Genomic DNA, 15,162 nt, shown 5'->3' with positions numbered 1-15,162 from the left:
AGATATTAATTTATGTATGTAAGTTAAACATTATCAAAATCAATTTTTCTAAAATAAAAATAAAATCTTTTTAAAATAAAAAAAAGTACTTTTTAAATTTTAAATCTTTCTTTAAATAATTTTATAATATATGAAATTAAAAGGAAAGATACGAAACCTTTTTAAATATAAGATGCTCTAAAAATAAAAGATAGCATATATTCACAAGTGCACATAACGTCAAGGCAGATGAATTTATATGAAGACTGTGATTGTGCGTTCCGTAACGCCATAGTTACCCCATTTTCATCGAAATTGAGAAAATCATTGTTTCAAGAAAGTCGCTCGCACTCACCCAACAATTTGCGACAATACAGGGAATGTTCACGCTGGATCAGTAAATATGCCAATAATTTCTCCTTGATGACTTTTACTGGGAAAAATCGTATTCTTACGCATTGAAATTGTTGGAATGTCAGTATAGTAGTACTGTCAGGAATTTAGAAAAATATACATAACATGGAGAAATTGATTGTCTTGGAAAGCTGGAAATTATCGAGCTCGTTTGTTTACTATATATTGTCTGTTAATAGACGGTACCTGCAAAATTTTTACGGACGACCTGTTTGCTTTCAAGAAAATAATTTTTATCCTTCTCTCCTTTGTATTCCATACGCTCAGGAATACAAATTGTTATTATGTTCTATAAATGGTTAGGTTACCGCTCCTTTATGCTCTTTGCGACAGAAAATTTAAGATTCTAATGCTTTAACGGGAAAATCTGACATATTATTTTGATCTCAGACATTTCTGCATTTGTATAAAACTAGTATGTTATATTTATTTTTTCTTAATTTCTATAAATATTACAATAAAATAGTTTTTGCTATATTAAACATATTTAATAAGTTAATATATATAGCAAAAAATATATTAGAGATAAAATTAAATTTAGATATATAATAAATAAAGATATAGTATATCTGTATTATTTAACTGCTTTTAAAACATTTCCTTTAACACTTTCTTATTTATACATTTATACATATTAATTTGTGTTGAAAATAATATAATTTTCACAATTTGATAGTATAATATGAATTTATTTTAAGAAAGCGTATAATATAAATACGCGCATGTAGTGCATATATAATTTATGTGTGAAATAAGAAGGAAAGAAGAAAGGTGGAATTACCGCATCTCTAATACATTGGGTGCTGCTCGAGTGATTACATAGACCTCGTTAATTTGAAATCGCATATCCGTTATGTACTCGAAATGCATTGCGTGCATTTATACTTTCGCAATTTTTACGCAGCAATCTAAAGTGAACGTTACATACCGCGAATTTCTTCTGCTCGAAGGTGGGGATTCATAAGAATAGACTAGTCTAGAGCAATCATATTATATTGCAACCGATTTTCTCAGTGAGTTACATTTTAAGCAAATTGGTCGCTGCTAGCCCAGTAAAATGCGAAATAATTTATTGTCGCAATAATAATCTTTGAATCAAATAAATCTACAAGAAATTCGTAAATTAATTTTTTTAACTAAAATAAAATTAAATATTTCCGTCACCACACACAAATTTTATATTATTTTGTATTGCATATATAGGATACTTTTACATCATAGCATATAATATTTATAAAAGTCTAAATAATTTTTATAAGATAATTATATATTATAATAATAATATACTACTGTGTATATTATCAAACAATACATTTGCAAATAAATTCGTTCAGTATATTGTTTCTTTAAATTTAAATATATATATATAAATTAATATATTAAACTTATAATTATATAAAAAAACACTAAGTTTTACATGATACATATAATATATACTTAAAAAATACAATAAAAAGAAATAATATTAAAATATAAGAATGTAATGGAATTATAAATAATATAATATGAAAGAGAATAACATTGAAATATCACAAATTTTATTTTTAAAAGTATATTTCGTTATTGAGAAATTTATTTATTTTTATTCTATTCTCATTTTACATATGTGAAACTATATTTTTATGGAAAATCATTTAAAAAATTTAAAAACAAAGAAATTTTTTTATACAACTCTACATTTGCAATTTGACAACTCGTAGTTTATATAAAATATTTATATTATCCTACAAGAAAGGTTTACACAACAATATTCTCAAATTTATTAATTAATTCTATTATTATATATTAAATTTTATAGAATTTTTCTTATATTCTTTTGCATGTTTCAATTACTATTACTTATTACCGTAATAAAGAAAGTCGTTGAAAGTAGTTGTTTGATAATATAAATGAATAATTTAAACAAATTGAATAGTAAAATTGTAGGTAATATTTTATTAAAATAAAATTTGAATATAAAATTGTACATAAAAAATGTGTTCACTACTTGCAGAGTGTCTGCGATTTTATAAGTATATTATTAAAGAAAGAATGCATAAGTATCGGTCAATCAGAGCTTGCGTTCTCCATCTTCGCTACTTCTCGATGGTGCTGGCCTCTCAAACAGCCTATATATACCCGTATTCACTCTTCCACTCCTCTCGAGCGACTCGACTAATCACAACCGATGCCGTTATTTCAGTCCCTACCACGAAGACCACGGTGATATCTACTGGTAGAAGTGGAGAACCACGTGGAGGCATTGACACACTGACCTTGATACGTGTGAAGCATTGAGGGGGAATTCGTTAGACCAATCACAGCAACAATCCGCTTTCCTACCTTGCTCCCGACACAGTAACCTCATTTCCTTCCTCTTCCTAGTTCCCCACCTTGATCCGGTCTTTCTCCGCTTCTCCCACCCTCGCAACATCATTCTATCTTCTCTCCGTCCATGAACCTCCATCTAGGTCATTAGCCTTCTCGTCTGACCGACAGAGTAACCTGCTTACGGCTATAAATTTATGTGTGTGTGTGTGTGTGTGTGTGTGTGTGTGTGTATAGCTCTCTTTTTCGATATTTATTTATTTACAAATTGTAAAATCCTTGCCGCAAATAATCCTTATTATTAATGTCTTCAGGATAACACATGTGTATTTAGGTCGAGTCTTAATAAGATATGACATATCTGAGCTTGGCAATTTACCAATGTCGCAATGATATGACGTTTCTGATAGTACGTCGATGTCACGAAGTATCCAATAATTTCCGATATTTCACAATGATCAAGACAACATTTTATAAAAAGATGATTTATTTTATTTTATAAAGCGAGCATACATTTATGCTGCTACACAATAAATAAATAAATAAATAAATGGATATGATGACGAAGAAAACATTGCATTTTATGGAATGTCATGATATGGATAATGTTCGCCATTGTATTCCGGTGTCCAGCCTCTGTAAGGTTGATTGACCTCTTCTTCCGACCTGTGCCAGTGATCATGATGAATTTCGTGCGGCCTTACAATTCCGTAGGAGACTCTTGCTGGCGGAGGTGGTGTAACAAGGGCCTTCAAAGCTACTGCGCCAGAAATCAAGAGTGACATAAGACCTGCGCCTAAGCCCTTCAAACCTATCAGTGCGATCATGCTAATTACGATAGGTAGAACGATTATTGCTTTTAGTTTCAGCAGAATCAAAAGTGGCATAATCATCCTCTTCAATTTCGTGCGTGCTGTAAACAACATATACAATTATCTTGTAAGTAACAACATTCCTTGAAATATTTAATTGATGTATGTATGTATATTAGTGCTTAACAAAAGGAAATATGTGAAAATACTATTCAGATATCGAATTATAATGCGAATCTTATTATATGTGTAGTATATATATATATTATATTATATATATAATATATATATAGTATACATATATAATTGTACATGTAAAGTTTGTAATACCAAATTATTTATAAAATTTGTATTATACATAAAAGTGCACAGAGCACAATTAATACAAAAACATGATATCAATAATCGTAGAATATTATGCGGATGTATGTGAATGAAGATTTCTAAAAGTCTATGACGGACGTTTATCATCCAGTCTACTTTCTTCGAACGCGCGACACTCTCGTTCAAGGTCCTTCTTAGACGTCTCGCGGTAGCCGTCCCAGAAACCCGGAATCCCACCAGATCTACCAAACGGTAACCCACTTTGGTCCACTCCCACCTCCAGCATTTGTTTTCGCGAATATGGTAGAAGTGGAACGCGTTGCTGTAGCTTTCTATGTACGAAGATCTTCCATTTCAGTCGCTCTTACATCCCTCTCTCAATAGTTATTAATAAATATTTACTATGCTTACTCAAATTTTCCAGTATTTTTGCAAGAAAAAAATTTTTTATAAATATATGAGTAAAAAATTTTGAGGAAATTTTTATAAATATGAGAAAAACGGTAAACTACATAAGCGCTAGAAAGAGATACATGGAGGATGCGTGAATGGTATTTCGGCCACGATCGAATTGAAAAGAAAGATCAAGTTACACTTTTCAGCCAATGAATCCTGAGATTCATGAGCTACTTAAATCCCATTGGTAGGGCTTTAGAAAGGTGAGGCACTATAAGTTTGCGCCCATTGAATGATGTATTCATATCAGATCGGAACGTAAGAGAAGAAGAACAAGAAACTTTTGTTAGATCCAAGTATCTAACACAAGTCTCACGAGGTTCTGACAAGAACTTTGAACAATAATGTTACTATCGGAACTTAGTTTTAAAAATGTTATTAAAAACTTAATTGTAAAAATTCTTGTGGAAGAAAAGTACAAATTTAATATGCACGTATAAAAAGATGAAGAGTAAGATCGACCTACAAATTAATTTATAGATATAAAAAATATATTAAACGTATTTATCAAATAATTTATATAAATATTAAAGAGAATTTATGTTATATATTACGTTGATCTATAAAAATGCAGCGTTCGTGTAATATTAAGTAAGATTATTATAGATTTAATCTCATAACTTAATGAATTAATACTAGTTTGCGAGTACTTAGTCAAAAATATTTGCGAAAATTTTGAAATATTTTTAAATCATAGAAACATAATAACCACTACGAGAGAGAGAGATATTTATTATAATATGTTATAGTGAAGATTGTAATACCCCCCTATAAATATTTTTATATTTAAAAAAATGATTGCTTTTTTAATTTATTGAAACTATTTTTAAAAAATGTAATCTTTCTAGAATTTATAGAATTTAAAGAAAAGTATTTCAAATAGCCTTGCCATTACTAGCAAATTTTCTCAAATTATTCTAATTACAATCTCGTTATGTAAATTCACAAAAATTTGAAAGGGTAAACGCTCCAGTTACCTCTAATTTACAAATTTGATAGCATTGTTCTATTAAATACAAAACAATCAGTTCCGTTTAAAAAATTCAATTTATAATAATTTTTTGTAATACATCGTTTACCTTCGGATGTTCCACGTGCCAAGCTTTTAAGCTCTATATCGATGTTTCTTTGACCGAGAGCGCGTGCAAACAAACCAGCAGTTGAAGCGTCATTAGGAAGATTAATTTGAATTTTTCGACTTTTCAGGAATTTTTCGATCCTGCTTACGAGCGGATCCGCGCTCTTTTCTGATAGTTCACCATCCTCCGCAACCTTTTCCAGGGTTATTATATCGCCGTAAACGTCAATAATGTCCTTTCTGTTGATATCGTCCATCGCTCTAATGAGCTTCCCTTCTAGATGCTCCAAACTATTTCCATCTTCCTGGCTTGAACCGGCTATCACCAACGTCAGCAATTGCAACGCTAAGAGGATAATTACTTTGGTCTTCATAGTTACGAAGTGCTATAAAGCGTGACTCCGAAGAAGCGTTTTTGACTGTTTGCCCCCAGAGACATTTTTCTTTTATATGAACCACAATCGACTAGTGGTGGGATATTGAACCATTTGGCAAGCAACGTGCAAGGGCAGTAGTGTCAAGAATTTTAATTCTGCCGACTCTCTGAAGAGCTAACTTGAACATGCAATGCACAAGAATCGCGTGACGAAGAATACGTCGACTCAAGCAAATTTCCCTTTTACTTTCAGAATTTTACTATCTAACCTAGGAAATTTCTTAAGCTTTTCTCTCTCTCTCAGGTTAAAAAGTCTTTTTGAATAAAAAATAATTATAAATAATTATTAAGTTTCATATATAAAAGTAATAATTAAAATTTTCTGTAATAAAATTAAATTAAATTTCAAAAATATTGCATTTTATTGCTTAGATATTCTTCTTTTTTAATATATATTACGTTTTTTTGGATAAATTTATTGTAAAAAAGAAATCTGTTTCAATTAAGAAATTTCTAATTAATTTGCATATATCTACGGTTTATTTGCATCACATATACATACAATAGTCCGTAAGGCTGGCTCAATTATCATCTTCTACGTTTACGATCAGCGTACATCATCAACGCCTTCGTACACACAGTTTGGTGAAAATTAGATTTCCGTGTCTCTTGGTGACACGGCATGGTATGTAAAACTTGTGTCCCAAATCATGCAGTCGGAAGCCGCTTGAACAAGAGAAATGGAACGAGTGACAGAAGTGGCAGCCAAGGCGAAAGAAAGACCGAAGAAAAGAAGTGGGAGTGTAAATGACCTGTAGGAATGCTCATATACGATTGGAATCGGACATGAGCTCAACCGGCTACAATTGCACGCCGAAAGCTGTCAATATTTCGTCTTAGCAGAAACTAATCACGTACGAGGTTTTCTATGCACTATGTTACATCGAATCTTATTGTAACAATAATTTCTTCAAATTAGAAATTTTATTCTAATTTAATTTCACAAAAGCGGAAACAAAGAATTTTTTACAAATATTTTTCTGGGATAATAAATAATTTATTAAATACAAATAATTTAATTGCTTAATACATACAATTAACCAATAATTTATTAAATTAATAAATTACATACGATGTATATATAAATATTATAATCTAATTGTAGGTGGGTCCAATGGCCTCGAGGAGGTTTTTTGGCTCCGTGGGATATGGCTTTTAAGTTTCTCCATGGCAGATATAATAAAAATGTCTCAATATTTTTGAAGTTCAATCGGTATGTCAGTCGGTGCATGAGCAGAATACGCCAAATTTTGGGCGTTAGCATCGAAGTTTCTATAGTATCCTTGTTGCTGGGACCCACTTCCAACGGCCCAACCTCCAGAGGAGCCGTGGTCATACAAAATAGGCACTTGATTTTTATTAAAGAAACCACCCACATTGCTACCACTAAAAAGCTTCTGGAATATCATGTAGCCGGCAGCAAGTAAGGCGAGTTTACCGAAGATTAAAGCTTTCACAGTTAACAGACCTAAGCCAAAAAGCAAGAGTGGTGCAAGTGCGAAGACCTTGAGACCTGCTGCAGCAATCAATGGCAGAACTAGTTTCTTGATCTTGGCACGTCCTAATTATAAAAAAATTAATTAACATAATTGATTTTAGATTATGAGATTATGAAATCGATATAAAAAAATACATCAACAATATAAAAATGTTAAAAATGTAGAAATATCGATATAAATTTAATTTTAAACTTAATATTAAGCTTAATGTTAACTTGTCAGAATCTTTTGATATATTATATAAAATTATTTAAATTAATAATTTTATGCCTTTCAAACTATAATACTAATAATACTAATTGTCGATATATGTTTGGAAGATGTAAAGATTAAGTAATTAATAAAAGTGTGATTAATGGGAATATGTTATATTTTATTTTTAATAATACGATTATGATTTATTCAAATATTTTAAAATACATTTGAGAAGGAAAGCGAAACATTTTTTCTTGAAGAACGAGTTTACCCGGAACAGGTTCAGACGTCAGCATCGTACATATAGATATCACGGAGGTGAAAGGCATGTTGAGATGCTTATTCGTTTATACTCATGACGTCGCGAATCCGTAACATTAATCGAATAGACATAATCAAGGAAAGGTGAACGATTACGTAACTGAGATACTTAGTGAGTACTTAGTGAAGACAAAAGGAATAAGACTTACCTTCAGTCAGGGCGCGAGAAACTGAACCTTCGGGCATGTCCAATTTCAAACTATGGCTCTTCATAAAAGAGACAACGGAATCGTACAGCATAATGGAAAGTTTTATCATTCTATCGGTGATCTCGCGTGGTAGTTCATTCATGATTTCCTTTTCGTTCATTTCTAAATTCCTGCTAAGGCGCTCCACTATAACAATGTTTTTAAGAAAAATGTTTATCAATTGTTATCATAATTATTATCTCTTTCAAAATATTACAATGATATAATTTCATCGAGTGTGTTTAGAAGCAGATGTAGGTAATTTTTTTAAAATTGCAACATATTCTTCAATTTTTATAATTTGTATTATATTAATTCACAATAATATATAATATTTGTTATATCTTATAGTGTATAAATAACGCTACAGTTGTCACAATCGGAAATAATGATAATTTTCGCCCATCAATACAAGAACTACAGTACTGATAGATTGTAATAAACGTAAGATGGACATATCTTAACAGCTATAACTGTTAAGATATGTTAATCTTACGGTTATCACAATCTATCAGTACTGTAGTTCTTGTAACTAAAAATGTATTGGTGGGCGTCTGTCTTTTGGTCATGACAACTATAGCCGTTTTTTTCCATGTAATATCATTTAAAGTTAATATTACTCTAATAACTTTATTCAACATTTTATTCGGGATACATCCTGAGGATGCCCTTAAGATGTTTAAAGAACATACGGACATCCTTTTGACGTCCTCAGGATGTTCCCTGGAGGTCTTGTTAGGGTATGCATTGATATAATTAAATTTTTTTAAAGAATGATATACTATATATGTAATAAATACAAGAACTTACTCGGGGTATCTCGTACGAAAGTCACACCATCGATGATTTCGATGTTGCTCGATCGAGTCGCTCTGTTAAGAGCACTGATAGTCTTCACGAACATACAGCTGAAGAACGCATTGTCGTGCTCCACACAATTCAGATTCTGAGATGGCTGTACGTCTGTAGGTCCTGCTGCAGTATATGCAGCAAGAAGTATTAGCGTCAGAAATTTGTTCATCTTCTCGTCGTCTAATCACTCGTCACGTCGTCGCGGAAAGGAATACAGAGATACAGTGGTCGGAGACGGAACAAACTGCTCCCCGGAAAATTTTCGGAACAAAGTGTGACTTGGCCCTGCGGCGCTTGAATCTTTATAGGTGTGCACCATGTAGGACCCTCCTCGGTATCCCCACTCTGGATGAAACGACGACGTGTATGACGACAAGAAACGATGAGACGAACGACTCATTATTGCAGATAGATGCCGTCGGCCACTTCCCCAGAAAACTTTCTTCGGTAATTTTTAAACAAACGAATGACTGCATGGAAAGATGTCACCGCTTGGGCGGACCTAGAAGTCGCTCTCCCTAACGTCATCGAAATAAGTTTACGTTTACCACAGTAACCACTCAGAATTTGGGTTAGTAGGAGAGATAACATTCGTTATAAATTCAGGGATTATTTCTGTGTAAGGGAAGGATCTTTGAAAAATAGAATTTTTCGTCATTATATCTAATAAAAAAAATTCTTAATATTTCTAGTGACACTTTTGATTCATTGTTCTAAATATATATATATATATATTTATGTGTAGATATGTATAAAAGACATATTTTATAATTTAGTCTTAAAAAGGTACATTGATACATTTACTTCTTAAAATACTGCTTCCTCTCTTTTCGTCTGTAAGATTAATAACATTTTGACATATGCCACTTTCTATTTATTCTTCACTTACAACAAATTGTTTAGAAAACCGACGGTGGTGACAAACGTGCATTTCGCACCTCGCCGCCATTCACGATTGCACATGCTTCGCGGTCGCGGATATACACTTTTCTTATGAGTAGCGTGTGAGTGTGCATTTAGGTGACGCTAAATGTGGACAATTCTTAGTAGTAATTTTCCGAATTGTGAATAAAACAATCTTATTCATATTGCAGAATATATAATTTTAAATTATATTAACTAAAATTAAAAATAAAACGAATGTGAAATATAAACAAAATTTTTTTAAATAATTTATTATATCTATTTATTAATGATTTTGTAACGTGCTAGTTTAGCTTTAAATATCTTTTTTGAGGAATTTAAACATCATAATTTTCTTTGTGAAATGGACCGATGCATTCTCTTCTATAACCACGTACATCAGGCTGCTCACCTTGACCCAGCCATGAGTTCATTGGTAATACGAGAATAGATTACATCTCTGATATAAGTTTAAGGTTCTGATATAACTTAAATTAATAAAATTTTTTACTTCTTTTTTAATGTTTTTGTGTCCATCTGATTATTTTATTATGTTGTTATTTAGTATTATAAAATATAATTATTGTAAATAAGACGAAAATATGTGATTAATGTCTTATATTTAAACAAATCTACATCTTTATAAGTAATACATGCATGTATATAATAAACTATTATTATAAGTTCGTTTTGTTTTTCATTTTCATCACAATTATTTAGCTCGAGTCTACAAGAATTTCTATCATTGTGTATTAAAAATTCTATTTCTCAAGAACGTTAAAAGTGTCCAAGATAAAAGAAGGAATTATCACATTTGCAAAATTATTACGCAAGAGACATACACAATATTCCTTTTCTGGAAAAGAAAATAATGAATTTATAAGAAATCGCACATATCTTTTTAACTACATATTCTTTTAAATTACATATTCTTTAAATAGAATTTTGACATTATCAATTGATTTTATATATTAATTCTATTTTTAAAAAAAATATATAGACCCCCCCCCGGATTATGCGTGAGAGAAATTAATGTAATATACTAAAACAATAATGAAGACATCATCAACGTTGCTTTAGGCAACCACTTGGAAAGGTAACAGATAATTTATTCACAAGAGGTATTCCATTGTACTCCATACGAATCTGTTTAAGTATTTAACGTCAGATATGGAAGGAGCTTTGTCATCTTCGTTTAACGGTATCCGAAGGAAGAAACGAAGACAATTTTGAGATTAATTTTCTGGGTTATGATCACCATTAGTTACTTTCTTCTGCATATACTTCAGAGGAATTTGTATGACAATTTTTACCTATAACGAAGTCACCGATATTTTAAAAATACATTTTTTTTTTTAAAACAAAGAGTCCTAATAACTAATTTGTTTATTTGTACAATATAAATACATTGTTAACTGATGCATCTATCGGTGATATCTAACACAAATGATTGTGAATACCTACATGCATTTGACATATGCCTATGCAGAATTTTTTATTTCATTTATATCATAAAATGATATAACTACGATGAAGCATAAAAGTTCTTTAAAATATTTCTAACTACATAGGAATGTAGAAGATTTAGAGAATCAAAGAGCAATGACTTATATTGAGGTCAGTTCCTATCTTATTTTCTTTTTTTTCCCCTTATTCTTCACGTGAATAATATGATGTGACCACTCCTTCTCTAGAAGATTTTCTCAACTGCCGAAAAAGCGGTTGAGAAAATCAATCATTTATTATACAATTAATAATGTTAATAATTTCCTATTTTTGATCATTTAAAAATCTCATGTTTAATAGATATTCTTTTTTTTTAGTAATTACAATATTTTATTTTCTCTTAATAATTAATAGTAAAATTTATATTTTCATTACACAGAATTATATAATATAAGCATATTGTAATAATAACTTAAAAAATTTTGTTGAAAACATATTTATTTACATAACTGAATAATTTAACTTCGACAGAGAAATGGAATACAAAAGAGAAATGTATATACTATCTACAAACTAGTTCCTCACGGAATCATGAAACTTTCTCTCCTTCTTACATCACGCTAGTGAAATGTGTTAATATACATTGTGATTACTCATCTTTAAAAAGGATTTTGTTAGCGATATTGAAAACTGTCGTCGAATTACTGTACTAAACTAATTATAAATAGATTGTAATTATAGTTTTTAACAACTTTCGCCAATGTATCAACATTCAATTATTCCATTTAACATAATTAACGCTAGCAGTTAATGCATCTCCATTGTAAAGCTCTTCATTGATGTTAATACAAATAACTTTTACAACACTACATATATACGACATTGGTTCGTACATTGATTATGCTACTTTTTATTATATTTACAATGTTTGATCTTAATGTAATCTTATCATAGCCAGACGCTGAAATAAATATTATAAGTAAATAAAATTGATAGAAAATTAATTAATTAATAGACTATAAATAAATACATTTTATTCTTAATTTTATATATTGTATAACGTCGATCTTTTCAGAATTGTTTAAAATTAAAGTAAAACTAATATTTTTCTACGACAAATATTACTATAAGAATAAAAATAATCGAAGAACCAACAAAGAATTCTATCGTCCGTTAATAATTCTTTTCACTTCTTTCTACGTCGTTCTTTGTAAAATCGATAAGGTTCGAATTCTTGCACGTCGTCAACGAAACCGTATATATCCTGTCGTCTGTACTTGTTGATTGATTCGTAGCTGCTCTCCTTCTGGGCAACCTTTTTTAATCCAACTATAGCTGCCAGAATTAAGCTCATCAAACTTAGCACAACAGCTTTCCCACTTAGAACTGCCAATGCCTTTAACGTGATGGGCAATAGAATAGATTTTATCAACAAAAACCCAATAAGCAAAGGCAGAACATACTTATTCAGTTTCTTGAATTTCTTATCTTTACGCCCTGCAATTAATAAAAAAAAAGATACTATAATAAATACAAATAAATATAATAAGAAATATATAATCGTGTTACTTGCTTTTAATTTACTAATCTCTTTTGTATTTTATGTAAAACATGATTCATAAAAAATAAATGTAACAATTAATCATTTAACGTTTATATTGCTACTTGATATAGCCTATACTACATTGCCCGCAACGTTCTACTAAACACTACATATGTTATGACTTAAAAGTTTATATTATATTAAAAGTATTTTGCTCCTTCGGAAACAGGATGTGCATTCCTTCACACACACATTGAAGTATATCTTCCTTATTAAGATCGTCACGGAAGTTAATAAAAATGAACTAGAGTAGAAAGCACTTATGTTTTTGTATCGCGGGACTCCGCAAACCCGTAAACCCAAAAGTATCATAATATAATGAGCAATATGTGCAATTACACGCTTCTTTAGCAACGTCTGATTAATACGCGGTCTCATAATTCCATTTACAGCAAATTATTCAAATCTTTGATTACTAAACTTGAAATACCACACTAGATTTGCTATCTCATGTCCCTGTAATTCCTTATCCAAATATATTACAATTTGTTATTAACAAACTTATGATTGTTATTGAGAAAAAATATTTGACAATATATATCAAAGTTGACACTTATATACCACAATTGACACTTTCGCTAAAGTTTAATGCTAAACTGCATAAAAATATTGTTATAAATAGCCATACATTTTGTAATAATTTGATCTTTTCTATTTGACATTGATAAAATTAAAATGCAATTATAAATTTAGTAGTTTATAATAATATTAATTTAATAGTTGTAAAGGTATAATATTTTTTTCTCAATGTAATGATCACGTATTCCGTCCGTATTAATACGCCCATCATATATTGTGTATATTAATTTAGCATATTTTTATGCATATATATAATATAAAATTATATGATATATCAAAATATTTAAATTTTATAAAAACGGATAAAAATTTTTTTGTTATAAAATCCAGAAATTATTAAAAATTTAACAGTAATTAATATAAAAAGAATAATTTCTGTTAAGTCTCTTTATTTGATTATATTATATTAATTGTTTCTTCTCTATACACTTTCTAATAAGAGATTCTAATAAGAGAAATAAAACAAAATTTGAACTTCTTTTTTTATCAAACATTAAATATGCAAGATTAAAAAATGGATAGAATTATTTATATTTAGCCACAAATAATTATTATTGTCAATACCTTCTATATTACCACACGATTTTGAAACTGGAGAAAATGTATCAACGATGTTCAAAAAGCTTTCACCAATCCAGTCTAAAGAGTCTGTAGAGTCGTTCCGCATCATCTCTCGGTCCAGTGTCTTCATTGATTGCGATCCCTGTGTTGCGACGAATACAGGTAGAAATAGTAGTATATACAGCAGTAACATCTTTCCAGCATCTAGATTTCTTTTATTCCTTTTCTGTATTTTTTTTTATAACTCACTTTATGATCACGTTTTATCTCAAAAACTTCACTTATCTTGCAATTGCGACCGATCTCTTCGCCAATAATATGTTAACTGACATTCGTGCTATACCGGGCTATTAGTTTATATAGTGGGACCGCGAAAAGCTCAGAGGAGGAGACTAGTCATCTAACTTGATACTGATGCGTGACGAAGGATCCAACGTCCACTCCCGTACCTCTTGAGCTAGTCTACCTCGATCATTGGACGCTGTTCGCGTCAATCACTCTTGAGAATGAAGAATCTTCCACGGAATATTTCGACCGGGGTAAGTAGATCGTTCTCTCCATCAAATGTCTTCACTATTATTGTCTTTTGTCATGAGAATATACAGCATCTATTATCAATTAAGTTCGTTTTACACTCGAATAGTTGTGGCACGAAGACTGCCACGATCTATGGCCAGCTTATACTGAAAAAAGTAAACTAGAAATAATTCAAATTAAACCATTTCATTCTATAAACGGATCTATAATTAAAGAGGATAAGTAGCGTTCCGATTATTGTACCGATAATAATTCGATATCTAATTAAATTGAAACCAGCTATAATTTTTTAATGATAAAATTTTCTACCAATATTGTATTATACTATAAAGAAGTTAAAGAGTATAATAAAATATAATTAATAATCAATTAATATTAAAAAATTTTGACAAATTGTATTAGTGAATAATATCATTTCTTTACCGTAAAGCGTATAAAATTGGTTATTAATCATTAATCACAGAAGAAAGTGTACGTGTCTTTAGAAACCAACTTTTCAATTAATAGGTAAAGACTATAAAAAAGATTTATATTTATGCTCATCATTAAGTGAAGTATTTTCTATCAACATCAGAAAAAAATGATGTTACACGCTTGAGTACGATGGATAACCGTCGCAAAAACCGGTAAAGAGCAACATTTTTATATTGATTTAAATACGAACGTCATATC

The 15,162-nt window shown here is 30.2% G+C and overlaps 3 protein-coding genes across 3 annotated transcripts; all 3 read right to left on the bottom strand.

The window, feature by feature from the left end:
• Window positions 1-3,269: 3,269 nt before the first annotated feature.
• On the bottom strand, window positions 3,270-5,784 carry Osi15 (DUF1676 domain-containing protein Osi15). Its single transcript, XM_018455862.1, has 2 exons — window positions 5,372-5,784; window positions 3,270-3,613 (listed from the first exon to the last, which is right to left on the bottom strand). Exons 1-2 carry the CDS (start codon window positions 5,742-5,744, stop codon window positions 3,282-3,284), a joined length of 705 nt encoding a protein of 234 aa, XP_018311364.1. The 5' UTR covers window positions 5,745-5,784; the 3' UTR covers window positions 3,270-3,281.
• Window positions 5,785-6,886: 1,102 nt separating this feature from the next.
• Osi14 (DUF1676 domain-containing protein Osi14) lies at window positions 6,887-9,119 on the bottom strand. Its single transcript, XM_018455836.1, has 3 exons — window positions 8,820-9,119; window positions 7,971-8,156; window positions 6,887-7,367 (listed from the first exon to the last, which is right to left on the bottom strand). The coding sequence occupies exons 1-3, from the start codon at window positions 9,028-9,030 to the stop codon at window positions 6,997-6,999; spliced, it is 768 nt and encodes a 255-aa protein (XP_018311338.1). The 5' UTR covers window positions 9,031-9,119; the 3' UTR covers window positions 6,887-6,996.
• A 3,277-nt stretch (window positions 9,120-12,396) lies between these two features.
• Window positions 12,397-14,146, bottom strand: Osi13 (Protein). The gene is made up of 2 exons (XM_018455079.1): window positions 13,957-14,146; window positions 12,397-12,707 (listed from the first exon to the last, which is right to left on the bottom strand). Exons 1-2 carry the CDS (start codon window positions 14,144-14,146, stop codon window positions 12,397-12,399), a joined length of 501 nt encoding a protein of 166 aa, XP_018310581.1.
• Window positions 14,147-15,162: the final 1,016 nt, after the last annotated feature.

This window comes from Mycetomoellerius zeteki, unplaced genomic scaffold (assembly GCF_001594055.1).
Source record: "Mycetomoellerius zeteki isolate Tzet28-1 unplaced genomic scaffold, Tzet1.0 scaffold113, whole genome shotgun sequence".
Lineage (NCBI taxonomy): Eukaryota > Metazoa > Arthropoda > Insecta > Hymenoptera > Formicidae > Mycetomoellerius > Mycetomoellerius zeteki.
The sequence above is the reverse complement of the archived record's forward strand: the minus strand, read 5'-3'. Positions and strand labels throughout refer to the sequence as shown.